Source organism: Crocodylus siamensis, chromosome 10 (genome assembly GCF_052110815.1).
Source record: "Crocodylus siamensis isolate JL-2025a chromosome 10, ASM5211081v1, whole genome shotgun sequence".
NCBI lineage: Eukaryota > Metazoa > Chordata > Crocodylia > Crocodylidae > Crocodylus > Crocodylus siamensis.
In genome coordinates this window covers 55,819,113-55,843,346 of record NC_143404.1, presented here as the reverse complement: position 1 = coordinate 55,843,346, position 24,234 = coordinate 55,819,113, and the positions used below count along the sequence as shown (strand labels likewise).

Sequence of the window (24,234 nt, the reverse complement as noted above, 5' to 3'; positions counted from 1 at the left end):
AAGGGTGAGAGCATACACCTCTTCCACATTTCTAGTGAGCAGGAAATCCTAGCTCACTGCCATCCACAAGGCTGGATGTTTGCTTACTAAAAATTCACAACAGAGAAGCTTCTGTAAACTGCTCCAGGGATTTCTAAAATGCAAATGTTAGCCATGTGCTAACAGACTTGTGGGTGTTATTTCAGTTATGCTGTAAAGAAGTGCCCCTTTAGTTTTTAAATTTCAGATGTAGTTTACTTGTAGCTACCATCACTCACTTCCTTTATTACAACCTTTGACAGATAGATAGGGCTGGTGCAAGGCAGTTGTTCTTGGTATCTTCAGATTAAAAGGTCACTGTTTCAGAAAACTAAGTGTGTCAAATTCAGTGGCTGGCAACGTTTGTTAATAAGAACCCGTGTACAAGCAGTAGGCAAAAGATGTGCTTCCTGCCACTTTAAGAAAGACAATAATATAAATAATCCATCCTAATTGTATTGTTCTTACCAATTGTTAAGTGAACAGAATGTCCCATCCCAAAACTGCCAAGCAGGAAAGAGAAAGATAGTTTTGAAAAATTACTTTAAAATGAAAGGATGTATGACATGACAAGTCATGATGTTAACTGCTCATCTCTGGAGATCTGGATTCAAAACCCAATTGGACAAAAGTGTAACGGTTTGACAAATTAAACCTTATTTCTAAAGGATGTCTGTTTACACTGCAGTGGCCATGTAGTTTGGAGGCATGTGCTCAGAGAGCTGATTAGAGAATCAAGTCATAGCCGAGAGTTTTTAAAAAGAAAAGTTTGCTTAAGAGCATGTAAGCTAATCTCAAATGCAACATATTAGGGAAGTTGGGTAGCTCTGCCAAATTTATGTAGTGAGAAGAGCCAAGTATTATTAGTTCTTCGATTTCCCCAGAAAAGATTAACAAGATTAAAACAGAAGGAAGTGTATTTACATTGAAGTAAGACCGCATTTATTACTGCCACGGATTCCATAAATATACTTGCTCAGATCTGCATTCCTCAGACTCAGGTCATTCATATGAAAGTACTTCTACACAGGAGATGAATGCTCACCAAAAAGTTTATTGTCCCGACTGAAAACAGGGAAAGGGAAATCACCCGACTCCCAGTAAACAAAGATGTTTAAATATCCATTCCCACTTTAGATGTCCTTCTAGAAACACTGGCTTACTTTCAGTGTCTGTTTCAATTGGTTGCCCATTAAGTGTTGTTGCAAGGAGAGATTCAGACCACAGGACTTAAAGACATCCCGGATCAATGACTGCAACACTAGCATTACAGTTCAACAAGGCAATGGTTAGTTTTACTTGTGAAAAAAATCAACCACCACAAAAAATGCTAGGTTTTCCATCTGCAAAGCCAATTCTTAACTAGTGCTACATTCATACACTTGACAGTTGCACTTTAAAACTTGAGAACACAAAACCAAGGACAGGAGAAATAAAGGTTGATCCATTTTCAGTACAAACATTTAACGGATGCCAACAGATCAAAGGGTCAGACCAGCTTGCCTATTTCAAAGCAAAGATTAATGGACAAAAAAAGGGAGATTTCTGGGTCTCTCCAAGTGTTAGGAACACAGTAGATCTTACTGTGGATTACACCAACTTGAGATCACCTATTTCCAACTAGTAGTTACAAAATGGTTCCTCCCCTATTGGGAAAAAAAATAAAACCTACGCCATTTTCAGAGTTGTGCTGAGGGGAAGCAAGGAGATAGTTTGCAAAAAAGCATGAAAAAGCACTACAGAAACTGAACTCGCTGCATTTAACTAGTAGGCTTATGTCTGCCCCTTGACAGTGCACTCTGCTTCACAGTAATCACATCTCTGAACTACCCTGCACAAGTACTAAAAAGAGACTGGGGGGAAAAAAAAAAAAAGAAAAGCCAACAACATTCTTCCCCTCCCAAAACATTATGACAAGTAGAGGCAGCTCACAGAGGGAATTACTGGGTTACAAGCAAAGAGGCTTTCTTTCCACAGGATTTGAGACTCACTAGTTTTGGTTAAAGCTAAAGCAGTAGGCTCCTAGGTATGCAGATATGCCAGACTTACAAAGAAAAACTGAAGAAAGTAGGAAAAAAAATAGTACTGAAGTGACCAGAGATTGGGATCATTTAGTTTGCCTTGAATACATCTTTACAAAGACAGCACTCTCAAGAACAGGGGATTGTTTTAGAAATAGAAGTTCTGTTAATTTATGCTCTCAAAACCATTTATTTGAAATACAAATTAAATTTGGACTATATCTATATTAACAAGACCCTGTAAACACTCTTCCTCAGCATAAATTCAATACCCTGGCCAGAGAATTATCATTCTTTGCAATCTTAACACACAGAAAGAAATGAACTGAAGACAAAGTACAAGAACAAATCAGTTCCTAGTTGATGGAACCCACCCTGTGGATCCACTAAATCTCCTAGGGACACTGAAAGTACCATATTTTCACATACAGCAGACACCATCCCCCCCACCCCAACCATGTACTAAGCAGGGAGGCTGATTTTTCTGACCAGGTAAGGAACACCCTACTTTGATTCCTGCTCCACAGTACAGCAGAGCAGCTGCATTACTACTCTAGCAGCTGAGGGAGTCAGTTGACTTAATGATCATTGTTACCACTCTAGAGGTGTTACTGTTAACATGCACCTGTCCTTTCCGATCTTGATATTCCACTAATCAAGCTAACCATGTACCAGGCAATTTTGCTGTCTGCTAGCTGCTCTGGGTCTCTCTCCTATTTCACAGCATTGGAAACTTTAAATCTTTTCAAAATCATGGATTCACCTACAAAAACAAGTCTTTGGTAGCAGAGAGACGATAAATCAGCTGAAGATTAGGTTCTGTCTCTGCTCTATGCAGCCATGATTCTGGAAAAGTCTTTCCTCTTTATTCTGCTTTTCAAAAACAAAGTATGTGTTATATTCAGGGCATGTTGCATGTGCAAACAATATGGTGCTCCTGACTAAGCACCAAGAATTTTGAGCCAGAGCACAGAGACTCATGAAAAAGAAATCTTAACTGGGAAGTGGATGTTGAGATTCATCTAAAAAGAGGGAGGGAATATGGACTTGGGGGCAGGGGCTAGGGAAGCAGATGCAGGACATAGGAGGTAGATACTTGCATCACAGCAGTCTGTATGGGATGAGTTAGCAGTTTAACTAATGCTAAGTAGCAGAGGCCAATTAATTGTTATCAGTTCTTCAGCCTGCAGGAACAGACAACTAGGCAAAAAAAGTGAACCCAAGGGGTGAGCCAGCTTAGCGTCAACTGTTCTGATCCCTCTTTCAGAAGAGCAAACTCTAGCTACAGGTCATGTACAGCTGTATGCCCACTCAGTGGTGTAGGTACTGAGCTTGCTCCCTTCAAATAAGCAGATAAGGCACCCAAGTGCTTGACACTTGGCTTTGACATGTTTCCTTTTTATAGTTTAATTAGAGATGATCTAAGCTTACATGGCATTTAAAATGAGTGCCTAGATGTGCGTCTGCTTGAGGATGCAGTTGTTCTCCAATTAACCAGCATCTTACCATATGACTGATAATTTTTCCTGATGTTTTTGATCGCTACACACATTAAAATTAAAAGATGCTATCCAACTTTAAAAAAAAGGTACAAGGAAGCTGGTCTTAATAAAATGCCGATCAGCACATGCAACTACAATGGTGACTAGCACCAAAGGAAGCAGTGGCTCATCTTAAAAGAGCTTCCGGGAGGGGGGCAAGCAAGAGGAACACAAAAGAAAGAGAACAAGATTCTTTAAACGCTTGGACTTCAGCTCCCATTAGCAAAAAGATCCTGGACAGCTGGAGAGGTCGCTTCAACCTGCTAGAGCAGAGCATGCACATGCATATAAACCAAGGACTACAGCCTGCAAGTGCCAGACATTGGGGGGGGGGGGGGGTGGTAGTGCCATCTCAAGTCTGATTTTTATCAGGCTTCCGCCAGAAAGATGCACCACTCACTTGGTTAGGACAGGATTGGACAATATTGGAGGGGCAGAGGGGGAGGATATCAGCTACATTATTAATAAATAAATAAAAGCAGGTTGACATCCAAGTACCTGGCCCTGATGTTCTGATCTCATAAAAACACACATATGCATCTGCTAGAATTTGCCCTATTTATCTCAACCACGATAAAGTTCAAGAGCTTTTCCCCCTATCCTCAGTTAGCCAAGCCCAGCAGCCTAACGCTACTTAGATTGTGGAAACCATGTGATAGTGTGGAAACACTAGTAGAGGAAAGTTATTTCTCTTCCACTTATACAGGGTTTACGGAGAGCGAAGCATTATGGAGGAGATATATATATTTTTTAAGCTCCAATAGCTTCAATGACATTTTCAAACCTCAGAAAAGAAGCAGGCAGCTTTTTCCTTTGCATCTGGTGGTCATTAACTCTGTAGCAAACCTCTGAGTAGGCTGTTAGTACTGCTCAATCCCTCCATTTTGTATATACTGCTCCTGTTGTAATGAATCATGCCATTGCATGGATTTCTCCAAAGTGCTCATGCTCTCAGGTTCCCAGACAGCTAGATTAAAACGGAGTGTCTATGCTATAAACGTACCTTCCTAGCTAGACAAGTTAGAACTGATACATGCCCAGCCTAGCTGTTTTGCTCTGCCTTTCACGCTCTGGCACTGGGAGAAAATAACAGGGTGTACAGGTGCTCACCAGGACACTTACTGTGTTTCTGAAAGACACTCATACCAGGACGATGAGCATAGAAAGAAACACTGAAGACAGAGCAGTACCTGAAACCAAAACTAATAGGTATGATTCAGTACTAATCCCCATCCAGTTAATCCAGCAGTTTAACTAACAACAAACATTCCCAAAATGCAGCATGTTAGCACTTGTTTGTATGTCATTCCTCAGTTTCCAGAACTAAATTGACATCTAGCCCTGAAGCCCAGTGTTCCTCATTTACTTTGAGAACAGATGCAGCACGGGCTGGAAAAAAAACAAACACATTTTTGTGCTGCCCTTCCAATGCATCTTAGGGCCCCCCCAAAAAAGGGGGGGGGGAACCTGCTTTAATTAAATTAAGGTCAGTTCTTGGGGTTAGGGCAACCGCTTTTTTACTAGGGCCCTCTCTCTTACTATGCGTGTGCAGAATGTGCCTAGCACAATATGACCTTAATCTTGCTGGGAGCCTCTAAAAATTAGACAACAACAAAAATCCCCAAGAACAGTCTTAATTGCCACTCAATACTTGGTCCCTAAAAACATGTAGAATTGCAGATTTGTATGAGCTAGTGTCCGTATCTGAAACTACAGCTATCGCATAAGCTAAATCCAAGACTAAGAATATGGAATGTTTCAAAAGAGCTACCAGCCTCCATTTAATGGAAACAATCAATGCCTGATGAAAAACCTAAGGGCAATCTAGATAACAGATGGCCAAACCATCTCATCTCCCAAGTATGTTAACACTGTGTTTTCTACTCCAAAACTTATCTGGCATTTAAACAGCAGTAATATTTAATTATTGCAAATTCATTTCAGAAGGACAACGTGCATTTCTGTACTATTAAAATTCTACTCAAAGAATATTAGTGCTCCTACTCCTAATGCAATACCAAAGTAGTCCAGAAATCCCTTACACACCCAGTTAAAAAACCACCATAAGTTTCTACAGAAATAGTTGAACTGGATCTCAAAAAAAGAATCAAGATTCTGCTGCCCATGTTCTACAGGAAGATAAGCTGTGTCTCTATCCCCAGCAGGCATTTTAAGCCACCTCTAAAACAAGATATTGGAATCACAAAATACCTTGTAACAGTTGTTCATCAAATTTGGCTCACTGAAATATTACAAGATAGAATACATAATTGCTCAAGTATTAATCAATGAAAACTTCAGCGTGCGCCATGCTAATATTTTGACTCAGCTGGGGAGAGAATAAAGCCTCACATCACACATAAAGCAGGGTTTAAGAAAAAGAGATCTTAATAAAATAACATGGCATGGGGAGAAAACAAAACCCAAATCAGCCCTCACGCTGCAAGTTCAGTTCTCATGCATCAGGAGCAGCATTAGGATACAGAGCACAGCAAGTGACAAATGCCAGGACAAATTTAAAGAGCTGTTTCATCTTAGCGATTGCTGAATTCCCATTAATCGTTTCGCTGACTTTCACCATGCATCTGTATATTAAAGCACAGATGATCCCCGACAGAAAGCTTTGTTTAGAATATTCTACTTCAAAGTAATTCTGTGTCCCTTAATGGAAGAGGGCTTCAAGTCCCATCTACAGCAAGAAGTGAAACTGGTCCAACACTATATGAATGCTTAGGTCAATGGCTCTCTACCCTGTTAGACTCATGGCACACCTTGGAAAATGACACCTCTTAGTTTTCACTCATTTTTTGACTACACAAAATTATAGATCAATTTTTATGTTGCAAAGAACTCAGAAAGACCACAACAGGTCAGAATGTATTTATCCATGTAGCTTTCAATTTGGAAGCTCTAGGTTTATTTTATGAATCACGTTTGCACACCTAAAAGCGGCAACACTACGACACCCCAAGGCATCCTTGAAAGGATCCTAAGGATCCAGGGTGCTGCAGCATGCTGGGTGAGAGCAACTGGCTTCGGTAATTAGACGACCCAGTCCACACTAGATGAGCACTCTGCCAGGCTAAATAGCTTGAACAGTTCTATCCCGAACACAGATGAAACCCAAGAATTCACTAGTTCCTAGTGCTCATTCCCATCATGAATGAAATGTAGGCTAATCCCTCTGCTGGTGAGATCCCAGATGGTTGCCCTGGAAATTAGTAAAATGTTGGGGGGGAATAAAAATAAATAAATAAATCAGGGATTAGGATTCTAGCAAGGGCAATAAGCAGCCAAGACAGGATACAGCAATCCTATTTCCACACAAACATCTTCATAAAAGAAGAAAGCAGTACAGAAAATAAGGTACACGGAAGTTCTCAATGAAATCTTACTGGTTCTTTAAATGTTACATAGTACAGCTGTCAAGAAGTAAAACTCGTCTTTCTTTCAAGTAATAAACCCTCACCATACAGCATGTCTTTGAGACAGATGTGTGATCCAGGAAAGGTGTTATAGGGCCTGATCAAAATATTTGAGTACAATTGGGACTACACCAGTTTCAAGGCATACACTTGTCTCTATTTAGTCATAAAGATAGCTCTGCTACATGCAGAATGACTCTGCATAGGAATTCTGTTCTTTAAACAACTTTCTCTCCTTAACAAGCTTGCATCTACCTGGACTGTGAGAAGATTCACTTTTTCAGGAGGGGCTTTATAAACCTCATTAGTTTTGCATGATAGCAAAACACCATGTCAGAAAGAAGCTAAGACTCAATGTTATTTTTAGTTCCAGTTGATGTAGACATGACAGTTAAAAATGCCTATGTACAACTACATACAGCAATGCATTAGGAGGCTGCGAGTGTTCAAAACTATGTAATAGGGGATGACCAAATACTACTGATGGATGAGGAATCCAAAGAGAAAGCTGACTGCGTACATCTACTTTAATGTGCAGTAGCCTGTTCTATCGCACATTAGCTTTTGCTACTGCGCATTAAGGCAGCCTAATGCTCTTTTATGTAGTACCTAAATTTAATGCCCAGTAGCAAAAACACATTAATGAATGTGTAGACATGCCAACTGACATCTATGTGGGAAGCAGTTTTGAGCCCCCAGAGACTGACATGATCCCTTTACTAGGACAAATTCCCATTGTGCTGGTACATTCCTTCCTTACACAGCAACTGTCCCACTTTCACAAGTTAGTGCTTCCAAGTTGAAAAAAAGAAGATTTGTCTTTAACTAGATGCACAGATACATCTTCCCTGAACAGGTGCTGTACACTAAAGCTCAATGACAAGTAACCAATACTGGACTCACTGCTTCCGTCTCATCTCTGAGCCTGTACTGCCCCCATCCCATCAGGATATGCATTTCAGACAGATTATGTTTGTTCCCCCAAAGGCAAGAGTAAGGCATGCTCAACGTGGCCTGACCTTGTAATTCCATCAGGTTGGGAAATAGCTGTTTCCAGTTGCACAGAAGTTGCTGGGACAAGCTAAGCTGAACCACTACAGCAGCAGCCTTCAAACTGAAGCTCTCAAGATTTAAGCAAAAATCAATGGGTGCTTCTACAGGAAGCCGAAATCTGAACCGTGACAGTAAGAGATAGCTGTTCTTCAGAGCACAGTTTTAGCCAAGAAATATATTGAAGTATCTGACATATGTGCTATAAGCCAATGAAAAATACTCCCACTACATACTTGTGGTGTACCTCTTGAAAGTTTCAGACAGTGGCAATGCTATTCATTTAAGAACTGTCTCTTTCTTGATCACCTTTCTACGCCTTAGCTTTAAGATTAAGCTGTGTCCCCCTTTGCGATGTAAAAGGTTGGCCGACTTTCCCTTTGCCCCAGCCCTTGTAATGTCATTTCAACTTACAAATATCAGGAAATTGCAAGTCTGGTTTCCACTGCTATTGCTGGGCATTTCCAGTAAGACTGTTCATTGAAAGTACATATATACCTCTCTCTCTTACACTTCATGGAATACCTGCATCTGTTAACACTGCAGCTCAGAGGATGGTTTGGGAAAAAACACAAAACAAAAACAAAACAAGACAAACCTTTGCTCCAATGTTTATCAGTTAACTAGGTTAAAAATATATATATTATATATGAAATCTGACTAAAACTTTGTCCCTCTGAACTTTTATTCCTGGATTGGATGTTAACCTTTCATTATCATCTCAGGCATTATGGTATCTTTATACCCAAATTTAAAATTTCCAAATTGAAAAAAAAAAAAAAAAAATTATTTGTGTATGTGAACATGCCAACCACATACCCCAAATTTCAGGGTTTTTGTTTTTTAAATACACACACACACACACAAAAGCAGAGGAAGGAAACACTTTTCCCCAGGGGCCCTTCTGTGACATCAATTGTTACCACTGCTCCAGTATATAACTGTTCCTTATCTTTAAAATATTAGCTAGTAAACAAAGAAAAATAAAATGGAGGGACACGTTCTGATCAAGTCTGAATAATTCTAAAGTCAACAGTTATTCTAAATATACACTAGTGTCGGCACATGTACAAATGCCAAGCTGACAATTAAACACTATGATTTTATTCACGCTAACAACTCTAAAAACAAAAACTACCACCCAAAAAACCCCACAGATGCTCCCCCAGCACCAAACACAACCAGATTGTGGCAGTCAGAGTAGACAGATCTCCTCTCTGCCGGTCAGACCAGGTAGTAACCACTGTATCGATTAAGTAAGCCTTTCTGCAATACACTGACAGATACTGAATGTTGAAAGCCAGAGGCATGGAGGGAATTTTTAAACTCCCCTACAGCAGACAGCTGATAGCAATGCAAGGAGGCAACCCAGGGTTGCTATTAACCTTACAAAATTTATTGCAGTCGACAGAACTAAAGTTCTTTACCTGCCATTTTGTGTGTGAATGATTTTTAAATGATCGAGCTTGTACGTTGCTGCTGTTCTTTGACTCTCCATTCAGACTGAAGCCCTCCTCATGCTACCTTAACAGGCAATTCATTTTGAAGTCTAATGACGATACATACTTATAAGCTGGATGGCACTGCCAGCATTTAACTGATAGTTATGCTGGGGGGGGTGGGGGAGAGAAAAAGCAGGGTTGGACATATTTGGTACATGCTGTTGTTTTAGTCAAATCAAACAGACACTCCAGAGGAGTAAAACTTCTGTACTGAATATGAAACAATGAATATTCTCCTAAGACATGGGATACAGTTCTTTAAAAGCGTGGGTAAGAGTAAAATATATGATGCCATGCTGTTTAAAAGCATTTACTCCCATGGCGCGGCCTGTGGGATTTTCTATAAAATTTGGGCCAGTTTCTATGAAACTAGCAACCGCAAAGGCAGTTCAATTTAATAAGCCAATAAATATTTCTGAATGACTGCATGTCTTACAAGACTACATGCCATTATATTAGCAAAATGAGCTCAAGCAGAATTGAAGAAAGAAATCCAAGCCTGGAAAACCAAGTAAAAAATCCTTGCTAATGTCTCATGTTAAAATTATGCCTTTCATAAAGAAGTCACCCAGCTCATTCAAGTCCACCTTACCTATTAACAAGAGCAGGTACACACTGTCCTAACTCCACCGACTTGGACAGTTCTGACACCAGCTAAAAATCTACCTCAGAGTCAGTGTTTTCCAGGAGCTCGCATTATTTTCAGCAAGTATTACTTTAACAAGCATTCAAAGAAATCATTAACAGAAGAATGTGAGTCAATGAGATGTTAGGTACTTGCTATAATTACATGTTATTGTCATTTCTGCTGATAGAGCAATTCAGAAAGAGGCTGGAGTTCAGCGAATTATCTAACAAATATCTATAGATACAGTCATGCTCTTTGACTAACTATCATTAATTCAGAATTTACTGCATAAACCCGTATTAGAACAGGCATCTATGTGGAAGCATGTAAATAACTGAGCTTTTGCTTAGGAGTGATTTCAACCTTGGAAACAATTTTTATTCTGGTATTTAAAAAACAGCAGCTGTTATAGAAGATAAATAGAAGCTACATAAAAAAAAAAGGGGGCAAAGTGTTTTTATTGTAGTGCCAAGACTCTTGTTAGATGCAAAGCCTACTGGCCTCTAGTCCCCAGAACAGACCCCAAATACCTTTGCATCATTTTGTTGGGATGCAACAAAAAATAAAATTGACCAAGATGGAAGAATGTTTAGCTCCTGTGACACACCGAACACACACTATGAATTGTAACCTGAAAGCTGCACATACAAAATAACTAGAGTGACAGATTTCAAAGTCTCTTGGTAAAGCCTTTATGAAGTTTTTGAGGAAAAGCTACAGCAATTTTGCTCAGCATGCTGCCATTAAGAGCCCATTGCAAGTAATACATTTTGAAGATTCACATTTCTTGAGTTTCATGTACAACTGGCATTATTTTTGTACCCAACATGCATCTTATCCAGCTTACTTTAGTGTTGTTATTTGTAACACGGGCTGCAGCACTCCTCCATATACTGTGAGCTCCAAATTCTACGGCAAGTTATGGTAAGGCAACTCCGTGGAATATTTAAACCTAGAATTTAAGCTGATATTAAAAAGTACTTTAAAACCCCCCCACAAGAGCTCAAGAGAAACGGTTCCAGTGTTGCAACCGTCTCCAACTGATGCTTTTTGTTAGGCCGCTGTACAAGCCTGCATTGTCAGCACACCTCAGTTAAGAAGCAATAGCACTGCATAATTCAGTGCAGAGGTTTAGAGAGTGAAGGAAGCTCTGTTCCTTAGGATTCACAAACAGCCATTTATCATGGAAAGATAAAGGAAATTTGTAGAGAAGACGGTGACAATCTCTTTTTAAATATCGTTAAAAGGATGTTTGGCTCATAATTCAAAGACACTTGACTTAAGAAGGCATGCTCCCTACCAACTCAACAACAGCTTTGCCGTCAACTCTGCTAAGTGATAGATAGACCCAACATGAGCTTGGCTTCAAGTTCCCTAGCTTTTACAAGCTTGTTTATTTTCATGTATTGTCTGCAAAAATAGGGTATAGATACTCAGAAGTTCTGGGACATTTCTGTTCTTTATTTGAAAAATAAAGGTCACGCATCTGAAGCTAATCAACTAGGCTAAATCAAGCAAGTCTGTTCTTTTAGTTAACTACAAAACTTAACAATATTTACCCAATGGAATATCCTGCTGGTTTGAGAACCTTGGGAGTATTTTTTCCTTCTTCTCAAATTAATATTAAGCTCATTAAGTGTTAATAAACACAAATGCACAGATGAGGAAATGAGGCAGAGATTTAAGGGACTTGCCAAAGGTCGCTCATTAAGCGATTGGTGCAACCAGGAATAGAAAGCAGAAGTCCTGAGCTGTAGCCTACTACTCCTAAAAACATCCCACACTTTATGCAACCCCCCTCCAGTGCAGAGTAATTTTATTTTACTATGTTGGTGCTCAGAAGCCTTTATGAAGAGATTTAAAAAGATTTTCCCTAAAATATTAAAAGCCTATTTAAACTGAGACCAGACTGACATTTCCTGAACTCATTACTTTCCTGGCAACATCAGTGATATACATGGCATTGGTGTCAATTGGGTATCATAAAAGTTAATTTATATAATGCCTTGTATAATCTTGTTTTGTTTTTAAAGGTAATCAGTATTTAAATCCCCCACCCTTCCATTCTACAAAGTCACACTTTCCACATACCCAAATCTATGAGCTTAAGTGAAACGTGCATTTCATGCAAAATACAAAACATGTAAGTGATGGAATTCCAGAGCCCACTTCAGCACAAGGCATTTGTTCAGGTCCACTGCCATTTAATTTAAATTTCCCTCTTCCATTCCTCACCCTCTTTCACATTTGCACCCTCTGATACAAAGCTGCCACCAAGCTGTCATATTAATGCTCATGACAGCACTACAAAACTGCCAGCTTCTGATAAGATACAAAAATTTGGAAAGCAAGTATTTTTTAAATTAACTATTAGAGGAAGCATCTCTCAGTCAAACATCTCCTAGAAGAAAGCTCTATGAAGCCAAATCATCAAAATTTATACCCGAGTCCACCTATAATCTATTTTACTGGTTGCTACAGTGAAGTTTGCCTCAAACTGCATCTTTAACAATACATCTTAAATCAACACCAAGGGAAAAAAAAATTCACTTAGGGCCACATCTGAAAGATTTTTAAAGCAGAACTTCCATTAGATTTTGTAGACATTTGGAACACAGGGTGATGGTCAGGTAAGATATAGCCTATGCTGCGGAAATAGCACTGTGGGAATTTAAAATGTAATGCATTCTAGTAATTCCACTTGAGTTTTACTCATTTTAGAAATATAACAGTATTGTTTCTAACTGTTGTACTCTGCAAACACAATGGGAGAACTGAAAGTAAAGCTTAAATTCCTTCTGACCCATCTGTTCTCATCAGCAATAAGAAGTTCTTTAACTGAAACTTAGTTTTCAATACTATTCATTAAGCAGAGACCAAGAAAATCCAGCCAGATTTCATATCTGTACCATCTCTGCAAGAAAGAAAAGAACAGAATGCAGTAAGGTTTTTTTTGCCCCCAATACATGCAGGTATGTCTCAGTATACACCTGTTGAACAAGGTGTCATTTTTAGATGGTGACCATAACTGTATATTAAAATGACATCTTGCACCAGAAAATAAATGTCCTTTCTAATACTTACACAATGTGATGAAGGTGTTTTCTAAAATGGTAAATATATTTCAGGTTAGTGTTTTAAACAGTGCGCTACTTACAACAGTATCAGCCGAGAATGAATTTATATACTAGGCAATTAAATCACTTCACTACACAAAAGGATATGTCATCACTTCTAAGATCAAACGTGTTAAGTTCCTAACAGTTCGTAGTAACACCAAAGAACCACTGAAAAATACCATAGCCAAATTTAATTTGTCTACCTCCCTCCATTGCTGCAATTGACCAAGTAGGAATTCACCCAGGGTAGCCCTACAAACACCGGTATGATTATTTAATAGCCAGAAACAGGCAGGACCTTGCTTTTATGTACAGTATTGCCTCTTATATTGCAATACTTTACATCAAATTAAATACTAAATTTATTTGGATTGTATTCCAAGACAACGCTGTTACATTCTGAACCATAACCTGAATATTTCTGGAAGGTCTCCCTTAAATTATAAGAGCCACCTTCATCCATCTTGGTTAGTTTGCAGTATATGAAGTGATTAAAATAAAAAGGTTGCATGAGTGCAGACTGAAAAACAGAGAAAGAGCTGGGAAGGATTTGAGAGGTCATCTACTCCGTCCTCATACCTTACAGCAGGATCATTCATACCCGAATCATTCCTCACAAGTGTGTCTCCAAATTAAACATCAAGTTTCTGGTCATAATAAGAATTGTTAATTGCAAGTATGCAGCTAATGTATTATAAATACTATAATCAGATGATACCCAATATAGTCTTTATTCCTAAAGCAGGCATCTCAGCCTAATACTTATATTTTATGAATTAATGAAACTTCCTTTCAGCCTTGTAACTGTAATAAGCAAGAGGTCTGAAAAAAAGACGCACACATTTGTTGTCCACAGAACAAAGTAGACAACATTTTGAAGAGTTTGGAAAAAAAAAATCTGTGGGAATCTTACTACTCCCCACTCAATCCTCAGCACCAATTTAAAAAATAAATAAATAAATCAAAATAAGTATAAAAAGCAGAGCCCCAGCACTATGCCTAAAATGAAAGCTGATATTCTAAGACCACTGTGTGACAGAAGCAAAGGGTATTACTGTGCAATAGAAGCAAGGAAGAACCTAAAGAGTAAAAACATGTTCCCAGAAGTTTAAGCTTTGGCAAGGTCAGAAAAGACACGGACTACTAATAATGCTATTCTTTTACCAATAGAAACAGGGTTACATGCACCATTCATTGCTGAAGAGCTCCTGGGCCACTAAGGGACAAAAAAAAAAAAAAAAAAAAGCTACAGTTATGTGGGCTGACAACAAAAGGAAGATATGGGATTGCAATGCGAAGGCAGAAGAAGTCTACAATGCCTTCTTTGCCTGAAATGCAGACACCTTTAATTCACCGGTATACAGTGTCGGAGGTACCTGATATGATCTTAATTTTAAATCTGGGTACCAGACTCCCTTCAGCAGTTGTGAGGAGACAAGAAAAGGCTAGGAGTTAAGAGCATCTAGCACTGCACTTCTAAAAGGATCCCTAATTAGGAACAAAAGAAACCAAGCAGAGCTAGCCTTAATATATTACAAGGGAAATCCCAGTTAAGCTGGTCACCACAACTTGGGATAGAGGGATCCACACATATCACTTCACATATGTAAATTAGCAAGTAACCGAAGCTTTTTTTTCTGGGTACAATTACCCCTAATATTTATCTGCATACAAGGTTACAAAAAATTCATACACATGCATATTTTACATATTTCTAAGAAACCCAATTCAGGTCCAAGCAGTAAGCAATTTTTACCTTCTTTAAATATTTATTTTTGGGGCTTCATGTTATCTATATAATGGAAAAATCCTTTAAGAACTGAGTAACTGAATCACTGCAGTCCTGTTACATGCACACACTTACACCTTTCATTTTATTCATATGCACAGGTACCAAGAGATGGGTACACACTAATGTTCGCATGCAAGACAAAGAACAGGTTGCAAAGCAGGTAGACACACAAACAGTGTCCAAAACAGTATGGCAGGTAAGGCAAGAAGAACCTAGCCTCATAAAAGCAATGCTTCCCCAAAGGTGTGGGGGGCCAGTTCATTCCCCCACACTCTGGAAAGGTCACTGAATTCAAGGCACCTTCACACACCTGGGGCATCCTCCTCCCTCTGTCCCCACCCTCCATCAGTTAGGGGACAGAGCTCTTCACGTAACTTGCTGTGTGACAGTGACACATGGATGCAGAGGCAGGTTATAGTACCTTGAACAATACCACCCACCAGTTGGGGGGGGGGAATGCAACCTATATGCTACCATGCAATAGATCCCCCCCCACAAAAAAAAAAAAAAAAAAAAAAAGCCCCTGCCACCCATAAAACTCCTCCAACCCTCCCTACCAAAATGAACAGCAGACTGGTTAACTTTCTGAAGTGATGCCCTCTCCCTTGCTGCCATTGTCTTGGCTGTCTTTTATAGTTTTTTTCTGAAGCTGAAAATAAGAATTAAAGCCCCACCCAGCCAGGTGAAAGTTAGAGCCATTCAAAGAAATAAAAGCCTGGGCTTAAAATGGATGCAGCAGAATCTTTTAAAGAGCAACATGTTGCAACCACCTTTCATGCGAGGGAAGGGAGGGAATGACTGGCAGGCTGGGAGCCGGGGAGCCGAGGGGGGCGGCTGCAGCAAAAGCAGCTCGAGGAAGGGGGAGGGGGGTGAAAAATATCGCCTCCCCCCCGGAAGAAGGGTGCGAGGGCGGGAGGGGGCCGCTTGGCCCGGGTTCCTCGGCAGGAGGCTGCTTCCCAGCGGCGGAGGGGAGGAGGAGAAGGAGAGAAAGACACACGCACAGGAGAGAGAGGAGAGGAGAAAAAGAAAATGGCGCAGAGACTAAGTCCCGACCGTCGACAAGGCGACTTTCCAGGCAGGAATCAGGGCCCGAGGGGAGCCCCAGGGACGAGGCGGGGACCGGGCCGGGGGCCGGGGGGCCGCCCCTGGCGGGGGAGCGGGCGGGCGGGGGCCCCGGCGGCGGCAGGCGGCAGCACTGGGCGGCTCGATGGGAACAATGGGGCCGGTGAGCGAGCAGACGGGACTTAGTCTCTGGGACGCCATGTCTGGCCGTGCCCGAGCTGGGCCGCGGGGGCCGCGACGGACTCACCGTTGGCTCGGAAATCCGCCTCGATCTGCGGGGGGAAGCGGAGACAAGCAACAATGGGTTACGGCGGCGCCAGCGGCTCCGTGTCGGCTGCGTTTCACAAGGCAGCAGCCTCCCCCTCCCCCCGCGTCCCGGTCGGGGGGTCCCCCCCCCACCCCCCAAACCCCACAGGGAGGGGAAGAAACCCCCAACGCCCCAACGCCCTCCCTCCCCCCGGCGTGGCTGGGCCCAGGGCCCGGCGGGGAAGGGCCCGGCCGAGGGCAGCGGGGAAGAGCCGGCGGGGACGCCCGCCCCGCAGTGCCCGAGGGGGGTCACCTGGGAGTCGTTGTGCAGCTGGTCTCCGCTCATGCCGGCCGCTGTGTGAGGAGGCCACGGGAGAGCTGAGGTGCCTGGGAGCAGCGGAGTCGGCGGCCGCAGCACAGCGCAGCCCCTCGCTCCGCAGCCGCTTGTGTAACAGACTAAGTCCTCATTTGCCCTCAGTGCGCAGGCGCCGCGGCTTTTAAAATGGGGGTGGGAGGGAGGAACGGGCGCCAAGATTTGCATGCGGGCCCCGCCCCCGCGCGCGGGACGCTGGGTAAGGCTCGCGCCGAGCCCCGCCCCCTTCACGAAAAATGCCGGCTGAGTTCTCGGCGTGCCCTGCCCCCACCCTAGAACACCGGCTTTATTTACATATCCGGTCTCGCCTCTTCCTGCCTCTCCTCCAATCGCCGAGGAGATACGGGATTATATTTGGATACTTGGGCACGCCCTGGCGCAGGAAGGCGCCTACCGTCCTGCAGCGCATTGTGTAAGAGCCGGCCTCAACCGGCGCTGAATACGCATGCGCAAGGTCTCACCGGGCATTCTCTATTTGCATACGGGGCCCCGCCCTGGTTCTTCAAGCTCCGCCCCCTTGGGCTGTCAGCTGGAGGCATGAGTAGCATGAAAAGGGCAAAGGTGGGATGCAGCGGCCTGCATCCTTCTCCTTGCCTGCCGGGCCGGGCAGGGCAGTATGCGGGGTACAAGTGCAGCAGCGGGAGGGCCAGGTGGGAAAGGGCACAAGCTCTGCAGCCCCAGCCCAAGAGCAGGGGGCAGGGATAGAGGTAGAGGGGCAGGGGTGGGGGGTGAAGGCAGGTGATGGGTTGAACACATCCCTCACATCCCTACTCTCACCCCACTCCAGCTTTCCCCTTAAATGAGTCTATACCTGGGCTTGCTGCAGAGGCAGCGGTGACACGGCCCAGACATCCAGCCATGATCTCGGTGCCAGCCGTGATGTATTCAGGCTCAGGTTAATTGACTTCATCAAAAGGATTGTAAACTCCTTGGGTCAGGGACTGTCACTAACAGTGTGTTGGTCAAGCCATACAGCGTCTGTTTGTCTTCACCTGCTATATTAGGGGTTAAAATAATAGACTCTTAGATAAGTTTCTTGTAAGCAGTGTTTGTTTATATTATGGTGGCATCTATGTAACATAATCTTCATTTGCAACCCTTCACTTTATTCAACCACAGGCCCAATCATAGCAGAGTATAAGCCATAACAATATAGAATCTTGATTGTTTGTCTCAGCGTTTCATTTTTTCCCATTTTTTCCTCAAAACTGTAACTCCTCATGTATTATGAACCTGATTCTCTGTTTCCTTGTATTGGTTTTGCACCAGTCACGCCACTAAAGGTAAGTGAGTCACATTAATGTCAAACTGGTGGAAGAAGGTGGAGAATCAGGTCCTCTCACTTGTAATTTGATGATGAACATTTAACATTGCAAGTTTATTGTGGTGGGAAATATAGCCTTTCTGTAGGACATATGCACAGAGTGAGTAGATGATCAAGCTGGTATCTTCATTATTAATATTACTACTACTACTAACAACAATAATAATATTGTTAAACCCACAGTCAGCATTAAAGGCTACGTTGTTCTCAATGCTGTACAAACAAACACAATGCTAAGAAATAGAGCAGAGATGGAGAAGGGGTAGATGTGTGCTGGTCTTTAAGACAAAGGTAATAATCAACAGTGCTTCATAAGTTAGAAGTTTTCATTGTAAATTCAGAACAGCCAAAAGATTTTTTTTCCTAGTGTAGACATGCCCTTTAACCAAATTTCCAGCAAGGAAATTGCGGGAGAACAGGGATTTTTTTTTCCCCTTTAGCTACATCTTGTACCTTCTTTTAAAAAAATCCTAAGGACATCTGTTTCTGTTCTGCAACTGTTAACTGTCTCTACCAAAAGAGCTTTCTCTCTGGTCTACTGAATGGACAAGTTTAATATGCATAGCTAGTACAATATCTTAAAGGACCGCCTCAAGTCTTCCACCACAAGTTCCATGCAGTACTACAACATGAAGTATATCTTTTCCCTGCTCCTTTATACTACTGGAGCCTTGACTTGATATGAAAATAATCCTGCGCAACCAGGCTAAATGAAGAGCTCAAGAAAAGCATAGGAATGTGGGCAGGCAGCAGCAGTCACCTTTTGCATGGTATATTTATAGTTCTGTAAGGGTAAAACATTTATTCTCTTACACCCTTCAGAAGAGGATCTGAGGACTTCCTTTTTACCCCCAGCCCCCAAGTATTTCTGGCTCTAAAGCTGTTTATTATGCAAAATGCTTTACTAACAGATAGGTTTTTAAATAAGTCTCGTCAAGAGGTTGTATTGTGCCTCAGAGACAACTACACTGTTGCTTGCAGAAAATCTTCTCTGACAGAAGTAGGAAGGGCCTGTGCTACTGAAGTACAAGGATTTGAATTCTGCTGTGCAGCTCCCATATTCTGAGCACCTGTGGCGGGACTAGAATGATAGCCAGGAAGTCCTAAGTATCCACTTATTTGTTACAGTATTTACCTTTTTGTTACAGCAGGACAGTATGGGGTGCTTAGTTCCCACAGCATTGGCTATAGTGAAAATCTCTAATACATGTCTTTTTGAAGAAGCAGTATCATTTCATATAAGAAAATAGAATGAAAGTCAGTCCTATACTTCCTGAAGTTATAGATATTTTATTGATTCCCCATTATACCCTATGGCCAGATCTCTGAGGTAGCTCCAAAGCTTCAGAGCCACTTCGGCCGGATCAAAGTGGGAACCCAGCCTGGAGCTCCAGATCAGATCCCTGGCCTCCAAAGCTGCTGGATCCAAAGCCAGATCGAAAGCTGCCTACTTGCACAGGCCTAACACACACACATACAGTTGTGAGCAGCCTGCACTCATAGCAGTGCTCTTCACCCACCCTGCCTTGGCCAATCCCTGCCCCAGGCAGGAAGAGCAATATGCCCAGCCCAGCCTGCCCCCCTGCCTCTAGCCGCTGCTCAGGAGGAGTTGGGCCAGGAAGTGTGGGCCTGCCTGATCCACCACGCTGCTCCACCTTGCCACTGGATTGTGCCCTGTGCCACAGCCTGCCCAGCTGTGCCTGCAACAGTTCTGCTGACTTGTGTGGGTGTTGTGGTGGGCACCAAAATGCAAATTCACTCAGGGTACCATTTTCCCTAAGGCTGGCTTGGGGAGCTTCTTCCAAGAAGGACCAAGCAGGATAGCTGAGCACCAGCAAGAGCTAATCCCAAGGACCATTTTGGAGATTTATTTTGAACCTCTGGAAAATCTCCTGGGAGGCTCCCCAGTTATTCTGGTGCCTCAACTACTTTATGAGTGAAATTTGAAGGAATACTACACCTTTTTTTCCCTCAGCTAGACCTTCTTGTGCCATCATGGGGAGGCAGAAGTGGAATAAAACATCATTCAGAAAATATGTATAAGCATATCAGACTGAAATGCTTTGCAGCTGCTTCTGCTGCAGCAAGTTTAAGAGAAAACTCACAATTTTTAGTGCCCTTCTAGATCCTATGGACAGCACCAAGGGAGTCCAGCAGTTTTTAGCTGATGTAACTTTCTATCTTAATCAGAAGCACAGTTACAAGCATGCCTTTTACCCTGATAACTGGAGGAATATTTGACTATCTTGCATTCAAAATTTTCATCCTCCTTGCAGTGGAACATCTTTCCAACAAAAAAGAAATCCAGTCCAGGCTTTAAGTCCATTTTAATTGGATGTCTCAGTTGCAGAGGCCAGCAGAGAGGGTGTGATGAGGGTCAGTTAACTAGCAAGACAGTTCACACCCCATAAAGATAAATGCTGGAAGTTCACACCTCTTGGAGCTATTGTTTCAGTCTGTCTGATGACTCAACAGGCTGGCAGAGCATCCTAAGATCATTTAAATAAAACCGAAGTGTTTGAAAAGAAATAGCAGGAATATTTTTACATGAAATAATAAATCCCAATGAATACAATAATAAATCAGTAAGAAGCCCTAAAATCTTCAGACCAGGTGAATTTCTGCTCACTTAGCTCCTAACTATTTGATACCTTTTTCTTTTGCCAGTCTTTCAGAGCTCTACCCAGACACAAAATAAAGATCTTATTAGAATCTTGTTTTAAAGAAAGCTGTTGGGGACATTGCGGTTCCATCTCCCTCTTTTAACTTTGGGTCAAATGAAGGGCCAAATCCTGATACCAGGGCCAGCTCAAGTTAATTGGCACACTCTGAGGAGCTGCAAAAAGTCCTTTACCAAGCCAGGTTTGTGTCTGCTTGGTGATCTCAGGGCAGTAGTAGTAGCCTCCATTTCTGCTGTACCTCTGTCTGGGTGAGAAACAGTGTTCTCAAATCTGACCCTTCTTCCTGGCAGAATCATCATCCTTCTAATGTGCCCAGGGATCTCTGCAGTTGCACAGGGAGGGGCAGGTTTGTCATATGTACAAACACAGTCAGAAGGACATGCTGTGGCTTCTAGTCCACAGCCTAAGCAGGACCCAGGCAGAATTAATACACTACAGTGGACTACCTTTAGATAGATTATCTCCATCGGATATGTGCCTGCAGGTGCCTAAAGCCACACAAGGCACTGTCACCTTTCAAAGAAAATGGAGTACACTACACACCATACTCCTCAGTTGGTAGTTGGGAGGAGCATTCACCTTCAGATAACGTATATTATCACTAGCAGCACACACCCAATGGGAACCCTTGGGGACAAGATCAAAATAACAGCAGATGGGGTGAAAATAAGGAGTGCCCAGGTACTTTCTGTAATAGTCTCCTCTCTTGTACCTCTGTACCCTGTACTTGAAAGGGACTGCAATATTGTAGCAGCTGTTTCGCATGCTCAGGGATCTCAGTACAGGCTGTTACAATTGATGGTAATTCATTATTTAAAGTGGGTCAACCAGCACTGTAGGGGAGTGAATATAGTAGCACTGTAGTCTGGTATTTCAGGCCTAAAAAATCAGATGGTAACAATAAACGCAAAGATGTAGGCAGCAGTGACCCAAAGTTCTGAATCAGCAACCTGAAAATTAAACCACCTTATGTCACCTGGCATAAAATAATTCTACAGTAATTCTAGAATTAGTTTTCTTTTGTATTACATTTATATCATATAATGCTACTAGATTTTATATTTTAATAGATATAATTCCTTGCCACTTCAGATTATAAAGCCATGGATCCAGATCCTTAACACTGTCATCAGAGAGAAAAAAGTGTGCATGTAGGTGTGAATATGTAAAATTATATATGCGTACATGTATATGTGGTGTTGCCACCTCTGCTGCTTTTATAGAAAATCCTATAACTGGGGTTCTTTTCCCCCTTCCTTAGAGACCCCGCTACTAGAATCAAGAGTTTTCAAGACAATTTCAGGTTTCAGTTGAAGGAAAAACTAAATTTCTAGCCTTTGTGGTTCTGAAGCAAGTGCAGCATAAAGTCTTAGAAAAGTAAAATACAAAGAAAGGACCCTGAAGATATGCACAAACAAAATGTACTGATTTTTAAAGACTATGTTATCATTTTGAGGGTGGAATCATGATTCTTGGATGTCTGGGTTTGGCAATGGTGTAGGTATGTTTCCAGCCTTCAGGTTTTTGTGCCCAGAGATATCTGCATGATTTCCTGGATTCCACATCAGTGTAAATATGTGTATTTGCTGTCATAAGAACCAAACAACTTTTTGAAAAGTGAAAACCCAGATCAATAACTGCCTCCATTTTTTTTTCTCAAGATAACCTGCTGAGAAACAGTCATGCCAATTATACTGGAAGTCAATAGTCGTTGTGCGCTGTGACCAGTGGGGTCCCTCAAAGCTCTGTCCTTGGACCTATACTACTCAACATCTTCATTAATGATGTGGACATTGGTCTCAGAAGCAGACTGGCCAAGTTCACTTATGACACCAAACTTTGGGGTAAAGTATCCACACCTGAGGACAGGAGGGCGATCCAGGCTGATCTTGACAGGCTCAGGAAATGGGCGGACAAGAACCCAGTGGTGTTTAACACCAAAAAAAATGCAAGGTTCTCCACCTTGGGGAGAAAAACCTGCAGCATGCTTATAGGCATGGCAGTGCTATGCTGGCTAGCACCACGGGCGAAAGGGACTTGTGGTTTATGATTGACCACAAGATGAACATGAGCCTTCAACGTGATGCTGCAGCTAGTAAAGCAACCAAAACATTGGTTTGCATCCATAGAGGCTTCTCAAGCAAATCCCAGGACGTCATTCTCTTGTTGTACTCGGCCTTGGTGAGGCCACAGCTGGAGTATTGCATCCAGTTTTGGGCTCCACAATTCAAAAAGGATGTGGAGAAGCTTGAGAGAGTCCAGAGAAGAGCCACACGCATGATCAAAGGTCAAGGAAACAGACCTTATGATTAGAGGCTGAAAGCCATGGGACTCTTTAGCCTGGAAAAGCGCAGGCTCAGGAGTGATCTGGTGGCTGCCTATAAGTTTATAAGGGGTGTGCACCAGGATCTGGGGGAACGTCTGTTCACCAGAGCGCCCCAAGGAACAACAAGGTTGTATGGTCACAAACTCTTCCGTGAGCATTTCAGGCTGGACATAAGGAAGGACTTCTTTACTGTCCAAGCCCCCAAGGTTTGGAATAGACTGCCGCCGGAGGTTGTTCAGGCACCTACTTTGAATGCCTTGAAGAGACATTTGGATGTTTATCTTGCTGGGATCCTATGACCCCAGCTGACTTCCTGCCCCTGGGGCAGGGGGCTGGACTTGAAGATCATAGAATCATAGTAGGGTCAGAAGGGACCTTATAGATCTTCAAGTCTGACCCCCTGCCAGGGCAAGATTAAAAAAAAACTGGGCTCAAATGATCCCAGCTAAGTAGGCATCAAGCCTCCTCTAAAGACCCCCAGGGTAGGAGCCAGCACCACTTCCCTTGGAAGTTGGTTCCAGATCCTAGCCGCCCTGAATGTGAAGTAGTTCTTACGGATGTCTAATCTAAACCTACTCTCCAGCAACTTGTGGCCATAATTCCTTGTTATGCCAGGGGGTGCAAGGGGAAACAAGGTCTCTCCCAAACCCTGCTGGTCCCCCCTAGTGAATTTATAGACTGTCACCAGGTCCCCCCTCAGCCTTCTCTTGTGAAGGCTGAACAGGTTCAGGTCCCGCAGTCTCTCATTGTAGGGTCTGCCCTGTAGTCCCCGGATCATTCGGGTGGCCCTCCTCTGGACCTTCTCAATGTTGTCCACATCCCTCCTGAAGTGCGGCGCCCAGAACTGGATGCAGTACTCCAGCTGCGGCCTGACCAGTGTTGCATAGAGGGGGAGCATCACCTCCTTGGCCCTGCTAGAGATGCACCTGTGGATGCACAGCAAGATTTTCTGAGGTCCCTTCCAGCCCTAATGTCTATGAAATCTATGATAAGGAAAATCCATCCATCCAGAGAACAGGAAGGTACAAATAGTGTACTGCTTCAGCTCTAGCTCTTAGCAGCTTTCCATAGTGTAGTGTCTGTCATTTGGCAATTACGCCATAGTGTCTTCTCTCAGCAAGGGTGA

General features: G+C 42.5%; 1 protein-coding gene and 1 long non-coding RNA gene across 4 annotated transcripts in view; one reads left to right on the top strand and one right to left on the bottom strand.

Moving 5' to 3' along the window:
• Positions 1-16,960, bottom strand: part of TOP1 (DNA topoisomerase I) — a 93,724-nt gene extending 76,764 nt beyond the window's left edge. For both annotated transcript variants that reach the window (XM_090064464.1, XM_090064465.1), the window contains exons 1-2: positions 16,718-16,960; positions 16,406-16,430 (exon numbers count right to left, since the gene is read on the bottom strand). In XM_090064464.1, coding sequence (XP_089920590.1) covers positions 16,406-16,430; positions 16,718-16,945 — 253 coding nt within the window. In that variant the 5' untranslated portion in view covers positions 16,946-16,960. The remainder of the gene's footprint in view (positions 1-16,405; positions 16,431-16,717) is intronic.
• Positions 15,936-24,234, top strand: part of LOC149856602 (uncharacterized) — a 56,844-nt gene continuing 48,545 nt past the window's right edge. The window contains exon 1 of one of the 2 annotated variants that reach the window (XR_016444417.1): positions 15,936-16,171. This is a non-coding gene — a long non-coding RNA (uncharacterized LOC149856602). The remainder of the gene's footprint in view (positions 16,172-24,234) is intronic. The other variant, XR_016444416.1, reaches the window with a different exon arrangement.